General features: G+C 56.5%; 1 protein-coding gene across 3 annotated transcripts in view; it reads right to left on the reverse strand.

Annotated features, from left to right (window-relative positions):
* Positions 1–2,414: 2,414 nt before the first annotated feature.
* Positions 2,415–18,853, reverse strand: part of RBCK1 (RANBP2-type and C3HC4-type zinc finger containing 1) — a 16,811-nt gene continuing 372 nt past the window's right edge. For 2 of the 3 annotated variants that reach the window (XM_040638111.1, XM_040638112.1), the window contains exons 2-13: positions 18,488–18,577; positions 17,123–17,267; positions 12,533–12,626; positions 12,208–12,406; positions 10,975–11,096; positions 10,664–10,837; positions 9,351–9,511; positions 8,162–8,273; positions 5,360–5,539; positions 4,488–4,586; positions 4,031–4,174; positions 2,415–3,096 (exon numbers count right to left, since the gene is read on the reverse strand). In XM_040638111.1, coding sequence (XP_040494045.1) covers positions 3,016–3,096; positions 4,031–4,174; positions 4,488–4,586; positions 5,360–5,539; positions 8,162–8,273; positions 9,351–9,511; positions 10,664–10,837; positions 10,975–11,096; positions 12,208–12,406; positions 12,533–12,626; positions 17,123–17,267; positions 18,488–18,509 — 1,533 coding nt within the window. In that variant the 5' untranslated portion in view covers positions 18,510–18,577 and the 3' untranslated portion in view covers positions 2,415–3,015. Of the gene's footprint in view, positions 3,097–4,030; positions 4,175–4,487; positions 4,587–5,359; positions 5,540–8,161; positions 8,274–9,350; positions 9,512–10,663; positions 10,838–10,974; positions 11,097–12,207; positions 12,407–12,532; positions 12,627–17,122; positions 17,268–18,487; positions 18,578–18,853 lie in introns of those variants that run through there. The other variant, XM_040638113.1, reaches the window with a different exon arrangement.

Here is an 18,853-nt window from a genome sequence, read left to right on the forward strand (position 1 = left end):
TTCGTAGAGAAACGGAGTGGGTCCTGCCAGCCAAGGGGACCTGGGGTTCAGGCCCTGGAGAAGGGAGCTGGGACTTTCCGGGGGCAGTCTGGGGAGCGAGATGGGCCATGACCACAACTGGTGGCAGGACGGCTAGTGTGTCCCCTCCTGGCGGTGTGAGCTTCTGTCAGATGCCAGACTCGGGGTGAAGAGCCGTGAGATGGGGATCGGCCCCTCCCACACGGGCGGCTTCCCAGGCTGAGGTTTGAGGGGTGCCCTACAAACCGCGAGCTGGTGCGAGTGCTTTACTTCCATTTCAGTGAACGTTTATTGATCCAAAATGCCTCTAGCCAGCCCCGCGCCAGGGCCCCCCCCCCCGGGGCTCATCGAGGGATTAAGCGGTGACTGAGGGAAGAACAGGCTGGAGGCTTTTGCCAAATGCAACCGCGAGGTGATGGGGCCCGAGGTTCGGCCTGGCTTGATCTTCCTTCCCCTGCCCTGCGTCCCTTCACCCCCTCGCCCCCCCACCCTTCTGCTATGTCTCGTGCTGCCTTTTCCCTGTCCTTACAAAGGCCCTCTACTTCTAGGCGTCTTCTCCAGATTTACAGATGGTCGGAATTTGCCCAGCAGCCTTTGTGAGCCAGCAAGGCTGTGGGCTTGCCTCCAACTTCCTGCTTCTAAAGTGAGTGGCTCTCGTGCCAGCCCCGGACACTAGAGGAAGACGTGTCAGCCTTGGCAGGGGCCGGCCCGCACCAGCCCTGGCGGCTGTCATCCGAGCGGAGGGCTTCCACTCGCCGTCCCCCGCCCCAGGAAAGACTGTTGCCCAAGTCCACGGGGACCTCCGGCTGCTTGCTCAGGTAGGTGGCTCCAGTCCAAAGCCCGTGGGGTTTCAAGTCTGCACTGGGCTCTCAGTGGTCTGGGCCCCCCGGACATAGGCCGCCCCCTTGGGAGGGGGAGGCACCTCCCCTCGACCCACAGTAGGGGGCACCTGAGGCCCTCCCGTCTTGGATCCTTCACCAGATGGCATGTAAGTGCTGGACGCCAGAAGCTGGGACAGCCCTGCACCCCTCCATTCGTACTCCTGACCCTCTCCTTGGCTGCAGCAGACTCATGTCTGCCTGAGTGGCCCAGTGAGCGTAGCCGCACCGCCCCCTGGGCCTGCCTTGTCTTCACTTCTCATACAGCCGTGGGTAGAGATACCTCATAATGCTGTTGGGTGAAGAAGAATGGTACAAGGCCCCGGGAAAGGCCACAGTGTGGGGTGTCCTGGGGGTGAGGAGGACTGGGGTGAACCGGAGAGCCACGTGAGGAGAGCTACACTCAAGGACTCTGGCCCAGTCCTGCCCCGTGGAAACGAGGACGCAGACTTACAAGTGTTGTCTCTCAACAGAAGCTGGGCATCTAGGTTTTAATGCAGTACCTCTCAATTTAGAATCATCGGCAACCAATTCAAATTTCTAAAATATCGGGTAGACTGGTTCCAGCCTGTGGCTCGTGAGAGAATGGTCTCTGCTTAGCTCTTGTGCTCAGGCCCCCGAGGGCTGCCAGACAGGCCCTGGCAGGAGGCAGAGGAGCTGGGGACAGAAGACCTTCCGCCCCCACCGGGCCCCATCTCCGTCTCCTGCAGCCCGGCTGTCCTTAGTGCATTCCGTGTCCTCCCAGGCAGCGGCTCGCCCTGACCCTTCTTCCTCCCGGGCCAGGGAGGCTGGCAGAGCACCAGGCACTTGTGTTCTCAGCCGTCTCCGCCCCCAGTACCTGGGGTCCACGCTGGAGTCTTGTCATTCAGGGACAGGGTGGCAATGCCCGTCCAGGCACCGGAACGAGCCCTGCCCCATCCCCCACCCCCAGCCAAAGCCACGCGCCCCAACTTCCAGAGCCTGGAATCCAGCCAGGCCTTGAAGGGCAGGGACGCCCGCTGCCTGTCACGACGGTGATCCGCACTGAAGCTCAGATGACGCATTTACCATCAAATACCAGATCTCAACGCGGAAGGGGCGTTGGTCAGAGAAGGGAGCAGAACTTCCAGAATGGACACCCACAACCGTGTTTTCATCTCTGACCGGCACAGAGTGACACCAAAGCTGTGGTGTCTCGCCTGAGACATTTCAAAATGAGGGTGGCCCGCCCCGCCACCCCACCGCCGCAGCGTCACATGTTCCTGAAAGCTTGCTGTCCTCTAGCCCCGCACGCCGAGGGGCCACCGGTCTGCAGCCTCCCGGACCCCGACACACGGCAGACGGCCCGTCGGGGTGCTGACCCGAGAGCAGGCAGCCCCTCTAGTGAGCACGGGGCGCATGGACCAGGGCAGGGATCCCGGTGCAGCTCACACCCTCGCCCCACCATTGCCGGAGGCTACCCGACTCTGCCTCGGTGCCCCCAGAGCTGGCCATCCTGCCCGCGACGCTTTCATGCCCTCACCACGTCACAGTCATCCCTTCCTGGAAAGCCATTTTAATTCGCTTACACAGGCAGCCGAGAGGGGGCCATGGAGCTGAACCCGACAGGCCAGGTCTCCCTCCCGGCTCTGAACGGCCAAGCAGCAGCTGTCTCACAGGCCCCGGGCCTCCGACAGCGAGGACAGAGGAGAGTCAGCCCCAGAGAGCCGACGGGGAAGGGGTGGGCTCCGGGTGCACAGCGTTCAGCAGATGACGGTGGCGGAAGGGGGAGAGTGTGGACTCACTCGGGGCTCTCAGAGGCTCCATGCGGCAGGGCTGTGTTTAAGTCTGGGTCAGGTAGGGGCAAGAGCCGCAGAGAAGAGCGGAGAGGTCTGGCTGGCAAGCCCCAGAGGAAGAGCAAAGGCCCTGGGACAGACGCAGCCACAGACAACACCGACGGCAAGCTGAGGCAGGACCCCCTGCAACACCCCTTGCAACAAAGCCATCCACACAGCTCAGGGGCCTTGGTCTCTACAAGGCCTGTCTCAGCCAAGCACAAAGGCATCTCCCAGGCCAAAAACCAGAGCCAAAGCACCAGCGCTGTCCCGCAGCAGCATGGGGATGTGGGGCTGGGTCAGCGTGGGGACCAGGCCATCCTCAGCTAGTGGCAGTTCTGACAGCTGGGGTGGCAAGGGATCCCATTCACCCGGCAACGGCAGCCCCCACTGGTGTCTCCTGGGCCCTAGAGGATGGGGAGGAGAGAAGGTCATGACAGTGAAGACAGTGCCCTCCCCATGCTGCACGTCTCCACTCCGGGCCTTTGCTCTGGCAGGTCCGCCCGCTGCGAATGGCCCTCTTGGCCTCAGCTACCCGATGGAGGCAGTCAGTAAGACCTTTCTGGGCTCCCACGGCACCCCCAGTTACATGGTCTCGGTCAACGCTCCACTGGCCCAGAGCAGGCAAAGGAGGGTGATGGATTGTCGCATGTCCTGCGTGGGTGTGCACCCTGGCAGCGGAGAGAGGGCAGCCCCTCTGCCTGCGTCTGTCCCGGGGTCCACCCGGACAGAACGACGAGCCCCCATCTCCAGGAACGCTAGTCTAGTAAAGAGCTGCTCTGCGCCGCGCTCACCCACCGGCACCCGCGGAGCACCCCCCTTGCACGTGCTCAGCGGCCTCTGAGAGGGCGGGAGAGGGCCTGCCCGCACCTCCACGTTACAGATGCACAGCCCAACCACGAGGCCTGGGGGCGCTCTGCCTGACCCCAGACCCAATCTTCATCGAGGCCCTGGGGGTGGGGGGGTGTGGGGTGGCCTCCTTTTTCTGTAAAGGGCCAGTTCCTTCAGGTTTCTGGGGCCATACAGTCCCGGCCTTTGTAGCGCACACGCAGCCACAGACAGGACACAACGGGTGTCCAGGGCTGTGCTCCCGGGGCTCAGCTCCCATTGCTTATGGATAGGACACTGGGATTTCATATCCTTGTCACAGCTCACAAGATAGTCTTCTTTTCTTGGTACTTTTCAAACATTTAAAAAATGTAAAACACGTTCTTACTTTACCAGCTGGACGAATACAGGCACTGGTTGGATCTGGCCCAGGGGCTGTCCCCCATTCTCAGGCAAGACCCCCAGGGCACCGCCCCTTAGCACCCCCAAGCCTCTGCGCTCCAGAGGACTCACCCCAGGTCCCCAGCGTGGGCCCTTGGTGACCCAGCAGATTTCCGTGTGGCAGACAGTGCAGCGGATCCAGTCGCAGCCGTCCTTCTTCTGCACCACAATCCGGCACTGCGGGCAGTGCATGGCCTCCCCCTGCTGCAGCATCGACTGGGGCAGAGCGGGAGCCGGCCTTCAGCCCCCGGCCCCCGGCCCCCGGCCTCCCGCAGAGCGAAGCTGGCTATCCCTCTGGAGTCGTGGGCCCACTCTCCTCCGCTGCTCCGCCCAGGCCTCGTCTCTGGACACTTCCTGCTGCTCGCCCCCCGACCACTTGTCCTAACTAGGTCCCGTTGCTGGATGGCAGCGACGCCAGAACAGGGCGAGAGCGTTCAGGGCTCCTGAACCGCAGCCCTGCGAAGCCCCCCACCCGCAGAGAGCTCCCAGAACTCCAGTCTCCAGGCCCTCAGCCCCGACCCTGCCTCACCCTGAGCATCTCTGTTGTCTGCCGGGCGGCCACATCGTTCTGAGCCCGCAGGGCCAGGTCATCCTGGTACTCCTTGCAGTTCATCTGCTCATGGATGGCCTGCGGCAGGGTGAGGGGCTCGAGGTGAGAAGGTTCCTCAAGAGGTTAAGAAGCTGAGAGATGTGAGGGGCGCTTATTGCCTCTAGATGATGTCACGGACAGGGCCTCACTTTATAAACCAAGTACCCATTTTATGGAAGGGGACCCGGAGGCCAGGGAGGGGAGGCCAGGGCCGTCCCATATGCTGATGATAATACCCACGTGTGCTAAGTTCTGAGGGCAGAGAAATTCCTACATCCCCTGGCCCCACGGCTGCAGCCCCTCCGTCCCTGGCTAGACTCTGCCCTGATTACAGGCCTGATGCTCCGAGACTGAGCTTGCCTAGGCTGTGACCAGGCTCAGACCTGCCTACTCGCTCAAGACCAGTCTCTTCGGTGGTCAAGTGTTGAGACAATGAAGGGAGGGAGCGGGCTGAGGTCAGGGTCGGGCAAAACTCCGTCTGGGTTTGGGGTCAGGGCTCAGTTCGGGATGGGGGTGGAGACTTAGTCTAGGGCAGGGTTGGGGTCGGTCTGTGACTGGAATCAGGGCTCGGTTAGAGGCCGGGGTCAGGGCTCAGCACTGGGCTGAGGCTCGGTCTAGGCGGAGGTTCTATCGAGGGCCAGGGCTTGGTCCAAGGCTTAGGCTCAGTGTGGGGGCCAGGCCCCATGACGGACATGCAGCTGTCTGTCCTGACAGGCTAGTGTCACAGCTCCCTTCCCAGGAGAACAAGCACTGAACTGCAGTGAGCTCCTGGCAGGATGAGGGGGTTGGACAGCACGGGTCCCTGTCCCCACCTTACAGACCAGGCAGTTGACGTGGAAGCACACTGGGCAGGTAAACTCGTTGACATCATCCTCAAAGAAGCACCATCCCTTGCAGTCCGGGGTCTTGCAGTGGTAGCTGAAGGCACTGCGGTTTTCCGCGATGGAGACGCCCAGGTCCAGAAACCGCTGGTAATCCTCAGGGGGCAGCAGCTGCCAACAGGCCACAACACACAACCTGGTTTGCTCGGGGTTCAGAACAGCCAATGAGGGCCCTCCTTGCCCCCAAATATCCTCCAGGAAGCCCCCAACCCACGAAGTCCAACCTAGCCCCGGCTCTTTACTTCTTACTACCCTCAGGGTTTAAAAACTCCATTCAGAAAATGGATTAAAAGTTCCAGAGATCGGGGCGCCTGGGTGGCACAGCGGTTAATCGCCTGCCTTTGGCTCAGGGCGTGATCCCGGCGTTATGGGATCAAGACCCACATCAGGCTCCTTTGCTATGAGCCTGCTTCTTCCTCTCCCGCTCCCCCTGCTTGTGTTCCCTCTCTCGCTGGCTGTCTCTATCTCTGTCGAATAAATAAATAAAATCTTTTAAAAAAAAAAAAAGTTCCAGAGATGGATGGTGGTGAGGGCTGCACAACAACGTCAGGGTACCTGACGCCACAGAGCTGTACACTTAAAACAGTACAAATGCGGGAAAAAAGGGTAAATTTTGTTATGTGTATGCTACAATTTTTTTTAAAAAGGAAAAAACAAACAAAAGTAATAACTGGTATTGCTGGGGAAGATGTGGTTAAACTAGTATCCTGGTACCTCACACTCTGAAAAAGCAACGTGGCAGTTGTGTTTCAACAAAACTTCTCTGACCCTTTGGGATTCACTCCACTTCCACGAGTTTATCCTAAGCAAATAATATATAAGAAGAGACACCGGGCAAAACGTTTCTTGAAGCATTCATTACAAACTGAGAAACTGGAATTTTATTATGAGAAGAGGTATAAGCAGGATAAGTGCCATAAGATTTATGAAAATCCTTAGAAAAATTTTATGGCAAAAAAGCAGAAGTTGTTGTATCTATGCTGGTGACAATGAAGGAAAAATCACACCTACTTTCTGTATCTGAATTGGGTGGTGGTTACAAGAGTTGCATTTGTCAAAACTCACCCAACTGCATGCTTAGAATGGGTGCATTTTATTGCATGCCAAGTTTCCCTTAGTAAACATGATTTAAAAGGAATAAAATCATGTCTGCCCACAGACATCAAGGGAAAGAGGAAAATGCAGTCGGGGATTCCCTGGGATGGCAGGGTTGTGGGTGACTTTTCTCTTTGATTTCTGTTCCAGTTTTATGTGGTTTAGGCATGTTTTGTAAAGATAACCTCCACTCATTACTCTGCTGATCCCTGCCCCTCTCTCCCTCTGCCACGCCTGACCTTTTCAGAGTCTTGGGTCAACCCCCAGGGGCTCTGGAGAAGCATGGGCCCTGCAGCCCCTTGGCAGGAACTCTGGTCCCATCACAATGCCCTTGGCAGGGATGGACCTCAAGGAAAACCCTCTGGGCAATGACCACGGGTGGCAGGACATATGGAATGACTGACTCTGTGTCTGGGAGCTTTCCGGGCCACAGTGGGAGGGCCTCAGCAACCCTCCGGAGCCACCCTTCCCCGATGCCCCACAGACAACAGATAAAAGGGGCTGTGCTTGGTGTAGGCGGAAGTTCCCCACACTCTACCCTTTCTGCCCCCTCTTTTTCAGCTGAGGTAGACCCCCTGGGCTCCAGGAAATACTAGGTGCAGTCAAGGAGGTTCGCAGAAGCAGGACCCTAAGAGAAAGGCAGGAGGAACAGAGGTCTTTGGGATGTGACTGCGGGGGTCTCCCATGTGGACCTCAGCCACCTTTGACCCTGCCTCATGTTTTGGCCTGGGAATCCCAAGATACCCAATTCTGAGAAGGCCCTTCCCCAGCAGTTTAAAAACCATGACTCAAGCCCACTTCAATTTTCCGAGTGGGGAAATAGAGACTCACAGAAGAGTGAGAACTTGGTGGGTGGTCCCGGCTCAGCTGGCAGGGACTCTGGGCTTGAGCGTGCTCACTGGGAGGGCAGCAAGTGAGAGAAGAGGGCAAGCACTCTTGCACTGGAGCCCCCTGCTGGCTGCTCTTGGAACCTGGGGACCCCCGGCCCGTGAGCAGGCCTGGCCAGCCTGCCCAGGCGAGAGAGTAAAGTGGAAAGAGGCCGAGCTGCCCCCGCCACTGCAAGTAAGGCCATCATGAATCAGTCCACGACAGTAACCCACCAGCTAAACCCACCCGAGACCGGCCAAGCCCAGCAGGAGCTAGAAGAATCAGGAGCTACGAGAAGGGTCTGGCCAAGCCCAACCCCAGTGACTAACGTGCAGATTCATGAACTAAACAAACAGCGGTTGTCTGAAGACACGTGTCTGGAATAACTTGTTACGCAGCAAAAGCAAGCCGATACAGGGCGCACCCACCACGTTCAAGCGCAACTCTGGAGCCTTTCCACACACCCTCTCTCATATTCTTCACAGCCTCTGAGGAAACTAACTTCGACCCTAACTGAGATGAGAAAAGCAAGGCACGGGGTGAGTATCTGACTTGAGGTCACCCGGTCCAACAGCCCGTTTCCCCACTCTTAACACCTCTGCTGTATTTCCTTCACAACAGCGGTTTCTTTAGCAGCTACTTCCCCCAAGTCCAGTCCTCTTCACTGCTTGGCCCCCAGCATCCCCCACAGAAGGCTCTGGATAAACGTGTGCTGTCAGAGCCCTGCCGGCTCAGGGCGTGCCCCTCCCTCCCCCAGCCCCCAGGCCTTACCGCCCGGATCTCCCTCTCCAGCAGCTTGCCCGAGCACGAGTAGGTGTTGTCAATGAAGGGGCAGGAGACCTCGGCCTCCTGGCTGTTGCGGATGGTGCCCTGCAGACACTCCCTGGAGGGGGAGAGGGGGGAGGGGTGGAGGCTAGGGTCATCTGAACCCCATCCATCCAGACTCCACCCCTCACATGGTAGGCTTTTCTTCAGTACCTCCCTTCCTTCGTCCCCCTCCCACAAACCCATCAGCAAGGCCTCCGCTTCCGTCTACCCGCTGCCACCCCCACAGCTCTGGTCCAGGCCCCCAGCAGCCCTCGCCTGGAGGACTGTGGGTGCGGCTCCCCTGGGATCCCTGTGTCCACCTCGCCCCCAGGGGTTCACTCTCAACACAGGGGCCACATTGTTCCCAGCAGGCTCCCACCCCGCCCTGCCCAGAGCAAACCTGCACCCCTCACTACAGCTCCCATGAACCCCGGGGCACGTCCTCCCTCACACCTCTCTGTCCATCCCTCTGCTCTGGCCACACCGATCCCTGCTTGCCACAGAAGGGCCAGGCACATCCCTGCACCCGACCTTCTGGTCTCTGTTCAGGTGCTAACCTCCCGTGGGGCTTCCCTGACCCCCTTCTAGAGCAGAGCCCCCCTTTTCCTCATAATTCACTGGTACTTAGATCTGACACAATTTACAATGACACCGGTCATTACTGTTTTACCATCAGCCTCTCCACTGGAGTGTAAGCTCCAGGAGGCAGGAACAGCTTTTTTGTTCACCGGGGATCCCCAGGCCTAGCCCAGTCCCAGCACCCCGGGGCCACTCAACGCACGTCTGCTGCGGTGAAGGAGGACCCGGTCTCCACAGCCCAGGACGGGCAGCCTGCCCGCCAGCCAGGCAGAGAGCGGCTTGGCGCATCGGCCAGGGACAGGGCCTCGATGCCCTCGGCTGGGCCCGCGCAGGCAGCGGCAAGGGGCACAGACGCTGGAACCAGAACGCCTGAGCAGTGTGGCCTCGCGCAAGCCGCGGGCCTCGCGGTACCTCGCACTCCTCGCTCGCACCAAGCGGAGACAGCGCCTACCTCGCAGGGTTTTGCGGGCGTCCAATGAGACGTAAGAGCACGGGCCCCACCCACTCTCAGCCCTCCGGTAATCGGCGGCTGCGAGAAACGCTGCACCGCTGGGGGTGGGGGTGGGGGCCGCACCTGCAGAAGGCGTGCAGACACTCACGCAGCACCACGGCATCGCCGGGCGCCAGCACCAAGTAGCACACGGGGCACTCGGTGGGCTCGGTGTTCAGCACCAGGCTCCTCTGATCCAGCTGGACGTGCTGCAGGTAGTTCCCCTCCTGCTGCTGCTGCTTCCGCTGGGCACACGGGGCGGGGCCGCGGGGCGGGTCAGGGTCTCAGGGGAGGGACAGACCAGGAAGGGGGCGGGACCGCGGGGGGGCACCAGGTCAGACCCCAGAGGCGGGGCAAAGCTGCGGGACAGTCAGGATCCCTGGGTGGGGTCGGGAGCGGCCTGACCGTGGGCAGGAGACGAGATGCTGGGAAGGGTGGGGGCCAGAGCGGGGTCTGGACGGGAGGGAGAGAAGCCAGGGGCAGGAGGCGGGCCAGGCGGGGGGCAGGTTGGGGCTGCAACCAGGGGTCAAGCCACGCGAGGGAGTGACGGCGGCAGGGAAAGGAAGGGAGTTAAGGTCTGAGGGGGTAGTCTGGGGTAACAGGGCTCACATCCCTGCCAAGAAGCAGGGCAGGGCTGGGCAGGGGGTGGGGTCGGAGCCGGTCAAGGTCACAGAGTGGGTCAGGGGTATGGAGCTAGGGAGCAAAGCAAGACGGGAGAGAGGACGGGGTCTGGGCCAAGGCTGTAGGGAAGACCACGAATGAGGTCATGGCTGGGGTGGGGCAAGGACAGCACTGGATCCAAGGGGAACTCAGGTGGGGGTTGGGGGGCATCCGAACAGAATGGGGAACACTCAGGATCTGGTGTGTGTCAGGATCGGGTGCAAAGCTATGCGAGGGGCAGGACAGAGGGCGGGGTCAATCTCGCAGGGAGCGGTGAAAGGCTGGGTCCAGGCTCACAGGAAGTCAGGGGTGAATCACAACAGGGAGGTAGGGGTTCAGGAACAGTAGGATCCAGGGTGAGGTGACGTCTAAGTGGAGCAAGAGCTAGGTCATAGGCGGATAAGGAGGAGGTGGACAAAAGCATGGTCGCAGCCAGGGCACTGGAGTCCCAGCCAGGGGAGTTGTATGCACAGTGGGTGTGGAAGTCAAAGCTAAGGGCGGAGCCACAGTCCAAGTGGGGGCGGGGCATGTGATCACAGCCAGGGAGCAGGGTCTCAGCACCTAAGACCTCCAGGAGAGGGCGAGTCACAGTCAAGTGCAGCGTCACCACCATTGGTGCGGTCGGGAGGGGGCAAGGCAGCAACGGGGGAGGAGCGGCAATGCGGAGGTGCCTCCCTTCCCGTCCTACGCCTCCCCGCCCCGTCTGCGGGTGTTTGTCCCGGGACTTCCGCGCCCACCTGCTGGTACTGGCGCAGCGCCTCCTCCTCACCCGCCATGCGCGCTCTCTCCTCCTCATCGGGCTGGTACGAGGCGGGGACCTGGTAGGCCTCAGGCCGCGCCCGGCAGCACATCTCGCAGCCGGGCCTCGTGGGCTTGTTAATGAAGGTGCAGCCCGGGCACTGCCAGCCCACCTGGGAGCAGAGTCGGGGGTGGGGGGTTGAGCACAGCCCGGCGCCCGCGCTGGAAGTCGGGCGGGGGCGGGGCCCGGGAGCATGGAGGCGGAGTCGGGGGCGGGGCGCGCGGTCACCGGCTCGCGGGGGCGGCTTACCGGCGGGGGTTCGGGCGTGGCGTCGGGCTGGCCCCGCCCCGGCTCCTGGGGGACTCCGGGCTTCGTGGGGGCGGGCTCCAGGGGGCCCCGGGACTGCAGCGTGAGGTCCTTGAAGCCCAGATCTAGGGAGGAGGGTTTAGAGGGTGGCAGATCCAGGCAGACCACTTCGTGCACACTCTGAGCCAGCCAGGCGCCCTGCGCGCCCCCCACCCCCACCCCGCACCGTTCCCTCCTCCCTGGGGGAGTCTCCAGTTCGGTTCGCCAGGTGAGCCTAGACCTGGTTGAGTGTCCGGCTCCCACAGGGTCAGGGTCCCTCCTCCGCCCGTGAGTGCTCCTGCGAGCTCCTGGCTTAAAAACCCGGGCCTAAAAACCAGCCTCCGGTGCTCCTGAAGTCATGCACGATCACTTGAGATGCTCCTGCCAAACACTGAATCTGCATCCATTCCCGAGGGGGCATCGGACAGAAAAACAAAAAACAAAACTGGCCGGACTCTTCAAATATCAGGAAAGTCAAAGGAAGACTGAGGGCACCAAAGACTGAAAAACCCTGCCAAGCGTCTGGCTATAAAGGACATTCGTTCGACAACTGGTAAAATCTGGGTAACATCTGTGGATTAGATCATAGTATTTCATCATTGTTAATTTCCTAAATTTGGTAGTTGTATGTGTAAGAAAATGACCCCTTTTCCAAGAACATGTACACTGAAGTATTCAGGGGAGAGGGACATGTCTGCAACTTCAGAACAGTTCAGAAAAAGATTATTTAGACATATAAATAATTTTATATACAGAATGACAAAGCAAAGCAGTTGTGAAATGTTAATATTTTAGGGAATCCATGTGAAAGGTACTTGGGAATTTGTTACACAGTTCTTTGTACAATGTTGCAACTTTTCTGTATCTGAAATATTTCCAGAGAATAAGCAAAAAAAATTATAAACGCTATTATCATCATCATATCCAATTTACGGATTTAGAAACTGAGGAACAGAGACAGGAAGGGACGTGCCGAGGTCATACAGCTGATGAACGCCAGAGCCAGGTGTGAACTCCGTCCCTCTCGTCCCCAGACCAGCTGCTCTCAAAATGGCTCAGAAATGGCTCTCTCCGGGGTGCCCTTTGTCCTCTCTTCCCCACTATGGATAAGGTCCTCCCGGGGAGAGCTCCTGACCAAAAGCCATGGGCTCTGCTCCCTCTCGGCCTGGGATCTCAGGTGAGTCCCGTGTGGCTCACCTTCCAGCATCCGCAGCTGCCTCTCCCGCTGCAGCTCCTGAGGGTTGAGTGAGGTGTTGCAGGCTGACAGCACATAGAGGTAGGCACTGTCCCCATTCCGCCGCACCCCATGCGAGTGCAGGGTCTCCTGGTCCCGGGCCAGCCGCTGCCCGATCACCCACTGCTGCAGGACGGGCGGAAAGCCGTAGTCCAGGAATACCTGACGGGGGATGCGGAGAGCGGGAGAGTGGCAAGGGTGGACCAGAGTAAAGAGAGGTAGAGGCAAAATGGGAAGCATCTGCCCTGATGTGTCCCTTCAGTGTGGCCCCGCCCTCTGCCAACTCACCATGTCCTTGAGGGAAGCCACGGTCATGTCAGGACGCACGGTGAGCCAGATGGTGACCGTGTGCATCTGAGCGTCCTCTACGCTCACCCACAGCCTGCAGAGAAGGTCACAGGTCCAACCCCGGCCATCAGCAATGGGCACGCACGTGTCTGCACACTTGTGCACGCGCATGCCTGTGTACAGACACATGTACACATGCCCACAGCCCCCCAGTCTAGGTTAGGGGCCTTTCCTGGATTCCCACAGCCTGGGGCTTCCTTCTTGATCAGAACCCACTGCTTAAGCCCCTGCAATGGCTCGGCACTGCTCGGAGAATCAGATACACGCAGCACACGAGGGGCTCCGCGATCCACGCCTCCCCGCTCTGCAGCCTCCTCTCTCGTTCTGTCCTTTGCTCCTTAGCCAAGCAGTTATTATTTCCTATATGCTAAGACACTTCAAAGCACTTCATATGTTTTAGCTCATTTAACGCTCTCCACAAACCCATGAGGCCCATGAGGTGACTGTTGTCACCGCTATTTTAAGGATAAAAACCCGAGGCACAGCCAGATCACACTGACTCTACCGAGGAAGCACTGAATGTCTGTGAGAGGCAGGATTCCAACCCGGTGTCACTCCAGGGAAACACCAGCCTTCTCAAGGACCCTTCAACATTTCTGGAAGATCAAAAGCATGAAAAAGAAGGGCTAGGATAAAAACTAAAAACAAACAAACAAACAAAAAACCCAGAACTGATCCCAAAGGAAACAGAAAAATCGGAGTACAGAAGAAGAGCAAGGAGCAATTAGTAAAGGAGGACGAGCTCCTGGAGATGTAAAGAGTGACTCCTGATAACCTAACCTTCAGATCCAACTACAAGTTCATCGGAAGAACTGGAGATCCTAAATGACAGCTCGAGACAGCGGTTAAGAAATTGAGAATGAGGGAAAATTCTGGAAGTCCAAGACCAGGTTTCTTAAATGAATGGCATTAAAAAAGAGAGGGAATAAGAACGATATTAAGAGATGCTACGTGCCGATCTCTGGCTCCTGACGAGAATAAACCTACTACAAAAATTAATGAGATAATCAGGGAAATTTTAATATAAACAGTAGTAGGGGATTAATATAAACAGTATTAGGGGATTTTTATTAATAATTCCTTAATTATTGTTAGATGTGATAATGAGACTGAGATTCATAAGCCACGGGGAGGTTACGTACGGCATGGTGACTACAGTTAACAATACTGTGTTGTATGTCTGAATATTGCTGAGAATAAGTCTTAAAAGTTCTTATCTCAAGAAAAAATAGGGGTGCTGGCTGGCTCAGTCGGTAGAGCATGTGACTTTTTTAAGATTTTATTTATTTACTTGACAGCACACAAGTAGGGGGAGTGGCAGGGAGAGGGAGAGGGAGAAGTAGGCTGTCCGCTGAGCAGGGAGCCCAATGTGGGGCTCGATCCCAGGACCCTGGGATCATGACCTGAGCCGAAGACAGACGCTTAACCGCTGTGCCACCCAGGCGCCCCAGCACGTGACTCTTGACCTTGGGGTGGTGAGCTGGAGTCCCATGTTGGGCGTACAGATTACTTAATAATAATCTGTAAGTATGTGAGGCAATGGACGTTAACTTATTGTGTCCTCACTGCACGATACACACGCACCAAATCATGGCGTACATCTAAAATGATTCTGAGACTCCGCTTCCCACGTGTGGACGGGAAGAGGGGTGCTCCTCACACAGCCCCCCGCGATTCTCGGGTACCAGAAGGGCGTCCTACACTGCAACTCAATTCTGACGCTATCCACCCAGAGACAGCAGCAGGGTCCAGGGATTAGGGGCTCAGACTGATGAGACTGCCCCCCCCCATGCCAATCACAAGCCCCGGATGGTCACCTGTGCTGACTCACCAGCTATAGAGTCGGGGGTGCCAGCAGCCCACTCCTCGGGTTCAAATAATTTGCTACAGCAGTTCACAGAACTCGAACATTCTACTTACTAGACCACTGGTTTGTTATAAAATGACAGAATTCAGGAACAGCCAGGTGGAAGAGACATGTAGGGCAAGGTATATGGGAAGGGGTGAGGGGCTTCCCTGCCCTCTTGGACTGTACCATTCTCCCCAGATCTCCATGTGCGCACCAACCCAGGAGCTCTCTGAACCCTGTCCTCTTCCGTTTTTATGAAGATTTCATTATATAGGCATGACTGATCAAACCATTGCCACGGGGACTGATTCAACCTCCAGCCCCCGCCCCCTCCCAGGAGGTCAGGGGTGATACTGAAAGTTCCAACCCTCTAATCAGGGGGTTGGTTGCTCTGGTGACCAGCCCCTATTCTTAAGAGATCTGGGGGACATTCCAAAAGTCACCTCATTCACAAAACAAAAGGCACCTTTACCACTCTCATCACTTAGGAAGTTCCAAGGAGCTCTGTGCCAGGAAAGGACAAAGACCAAATATGTATTCCTTATTATAAATCACAGTACCACATCACCTGAAGCTAATACAATGCTATATGTCAATGATACAGTAAAACTGGAAACAAAAATAGGTCCATATAAAAGCCCGACACAAATATTCACAGCAGCAGCATTATTCATATTAGCCAAAAAGTGGAAAAAACCCCAAATTTCCATCAAATGATTAATAGATAGAGAAAATATCGTACATTCATACTATGGATTATTATTCAGCAACAAAAAGGAATAAAGTTCTGGGGCACCTGGGTGGCTCAGTCAGTTAAGCATCCGACTCTTGATCTCAGGGTTGCGAGTTCAAGCCCCGCACTGGGCTCCACACTTAGGGGAGCCTATTTAAAAAAATAATAATGAATAAATAAAAATAAAAGGAATAAAGTTCTGATACGTGCTACAACACGGATGGATTGAGAAAACATTATGCTAAGTGAAAGAAGACAGACACAAAAGACCACATATTATATGATTCCATTTCTATGAAATACCCAGACGAGGCACAACCCTGGAGATAGCAAGATCAGTGGCTGCCTAAGGCTGGGGCTGGGGAAAGGCAGGGAGATGAGGAGTGACTACTAATAAGCACGGACTGGGGTTCTGCAGGGGGTGATAAAAATGTTCTATAAGTGGGGCGCCTGGGCGGCTCAGTCGGTTAAGCATCTGCCTTTGGCTCAGGTCACGATCCCAGGGTCCTGACATCGAGCCCCGCATTGGGCTCTATGCTCAGTGTGGAGCCTGCTTCTCCCTCTCCCTCTGCCGCTCCCCCTGCTTCTGCTCTCTCTCTCAAATAAATAAATAAAATCTTTTTTTTTTTAAGTTCTATAATTGATGGTGGTGATGGCTGCACAACTCTGAATATACTAAGAGACTTGAACTCTACACTTTAAATCGTTGCATTGTACGGTATGTCAACTGTATCTCAATGAAACCATGAAAAAATCAAACGGGATCCACCAGCATCATTGAAAATCACAAACTATGAGACGACTGTCTTACTACGCAGCAGCAAAAAAGCAGGAAAAAAGATCAACCCCACCGTCTACTGAGTGATTGACATGTGCGAGGCACTGGGCTAAGCAACATCGAGTTTCAGTCTCCTGGGGAAAGACTAACAGTTCCATCCCTCCCTTGCTTCTCTTGCTAACAGAACCCCTGAATTCCTGGTCACACTTGGCTACCTGGTCACGTCTCACAGCCTCCCTGCAAGCCGAGGGTGGCCGCGACAATACGTTCTGGTCCACGGGAATTTAGTGGAGGAAGTGTGCGACTTTCTGAGCTGTGCGCTCTTAAGTGCGGGAGGGGGTGTCCTTCTTCCCTTCCGTAGAGGCCGCTTTGGGGCAAGAAGCTGGAGCAAGGGAAACGTGATCAAGGCGAAAGGGCCACAGCAACCGCCAAAGCTGAACGCAAATAGGCTCATTAAGCCACCACCTCAAAATGCCCATGGCCCTAGCTGACCACGGGTTACTTACACCAGGCACGGCTCCCAAGAAAGGGAAAATTCCATCCGTTCCCCTACTTCCCCACTCCGCCCTTTAACTACAGCCCCCCACCCTGCCTCATTGCAGACAAGTCTCTGTTTTGCTATCCTGCCCACCCACTCCCTTGCAGTGTATTCAATTAACTTCTATCTCCTTTGTTCTGCCTAGGGTGAATCCTTTCAGTGCCTGGGGCCGCCAGCTTCCACCCGATTGGGGGGCCCCATATTTGGGGGTCCCCCATCTGATCGGGAGAGACACCACACCTTTCTCCTTCCTGCTGACAAGAATGCTGATGTGATGGCTGGAGCTGGAACAGCCATTTTAGACCATGAAGGAAAACTCAGAATGGAGTCCGTGAAAGGCAGAATACAGGACGAAGCATCAGTCTCTGAGGACTACAGGAGGCACAGCCTCCCAGATGTGGATCTAGACTGCCTGCCGTCGAACTTGTTTACGCCACTGTTATGATGTTTTTTCTGAGGCAAAGTGACGTGCCATAGATCGAACAGTTGATTAGTGACGCAGCTTGGGTTTGAACCTAGGTCTCCTGACGCCAGAACCTGCCACTATGCATAACCGTTCTATGGGCAAGAATACATCGTGGTCCGCTGGGGTTCAGGAGCCCTAAGTCTCTGGCCAACCATGCACTCCTCACCTGATGTCCTGTGTTGGGGAGACCTCAGGCTTGAGCTGCACACTCAGGGGTACCCGCTGCTCTGCCAGCCAGATGGCACACTGCACTGCTACCTGTTCATCCCCGCCTGCCACCGCTCGGCTGAGTCTCAGGGCCATCTCCTCGGCTGAAATGCAGCACAGCGGAAGCAGGTTAGCACAGGGTTTATTTTTCAGGAGCTGGGGGTGAGGGAGGTGGTGATCCCTTGTACATACTACTTCCTCTGTGTTCCTGGTGAAGTCCTACATATCCTTCCATACCCAGCTTAAAAGTCCCTTTCTCTGAGGGGCCTTCTCTGAAACTCCCCATTCCCCCTCCCTGTTCATTTGGTTCTATTTTTCCTTCATATTCCCAGGTCCCCATACTTCCATCCATTTATCTGACAAGCATTTATTGAGCTCCCACTGTGTACCAACCACTGTCCCCGAAACTGGGATGCATCAGTGAATAAGATAAACAGGGTCCCTCTCCTCATGGACCACCCAGCCCAGTAAGGAGACAGACAATAGAAAAAAATTCAGATTGTGATCCATGCTGGCAAGGAAATAAACAGGGTAAGATCAGGGAAGGCCTCTAGGAGGAGGTGACACTGAAGCTGAGACCAGAAGGAGAAGCTACATAGGTCCAGACCCAGTTAAGGAAGAGTATACCAGGTGGAGAGAAAGGTAAGGGCAAAGGCCTTGAGCAAGAAATGGTTAGATGAGAACAGAAAGAAGCCAGTGGAGCTCCATCAGAATGAACGAGGGGGTGAATGGGGTAAGACTATGAGGTCATTATACTCAAGAAATGAATCATGGAACTTTGCATCAAAAACTGGGGATGTACTGTATGGTGACTAACATAATATAATAAAAGAATATTATTATTATAAAAATAATAACTAAATAAATAAAGCCCAAAGGGCTTTGTGGGCTAACCAAGGGCTCTGGCCTCTGTTTTAAGAACACAGAGGAGCACCGGGTGGGGGGGGTTAAGCAGGTTGATGACGTGACCTGACATGTTCTACAGTGCTGGGTGGAGGGGGCAAGGGGAGGCAAGGGCCCCTGGTACACAGGTCAATTGAGATCTGTCTTCCCCACCAGCCTGCGATGTCTCCTGTGCCCTCTGGGAGCTCCCTACCCCCATCGCAGCAGAGTTGGCTCACGGTGGCCTCAGGGGCATCCCATAATTGAACGACAAGCCTCTGGCAGCAACCAGGCCCCAAAGAAGGAAACCGAGGGGCAGGTGGGTAGAGGGAGGACACGGTTAAAGCTCTCTCTCCCGGGCCCTTCCGGGAAGGGGAGGCCGGGTGCTGCTGGGGCCCACCTCCCAATGAAAGTTTTCCAGCAGCCTCCAGGGGGTGCCCACCTTTCTTGGTCTTCTCGTCCATCTGGCGTGGTTGCGCCCATCCCCCCGGGCGGGGGCAGCGGCTCCGGAGAAATGCTATCCCTGGGTCACCTGGCAGAGGGCGAACGACCACAAGCAACTCAGCCCCGGCCGGTGGCCTCCAACGCGGCCCGAGCCCTCGTTGTGCCTTGGTTTCCCCAGCGGCAATTGGGTAACATCACAAGCACCGGGGACCGGGTATGGGAACGGGCCGGGACCCCGCGTGGGAGGTGAAAGGGCAGGCGGCACCGGGCCAAGTCCACAACGAGCGTTAGAGGAAACGGGATAGGCCTGGTGCGAAGATGAGACTGACGCCGCACAGCCGGGCGCTGTTTAGTCCCCACGGAG

Source organism: Ursus maritimus, unplaced genomic scaffold (assembly GCF_017311325.1).
Source record: "Ursus maritimus isolate PB19 unplaced genomic scaffold, ASM1731132v1 scaffold_22, whole genome shotgun sequence".
Taxonomy (NCBI): Eukaryota; Metazoa; Chordata; class Mammalia; order Carnivora; family Ursidae; genus Ursus; species Ursus maritimus.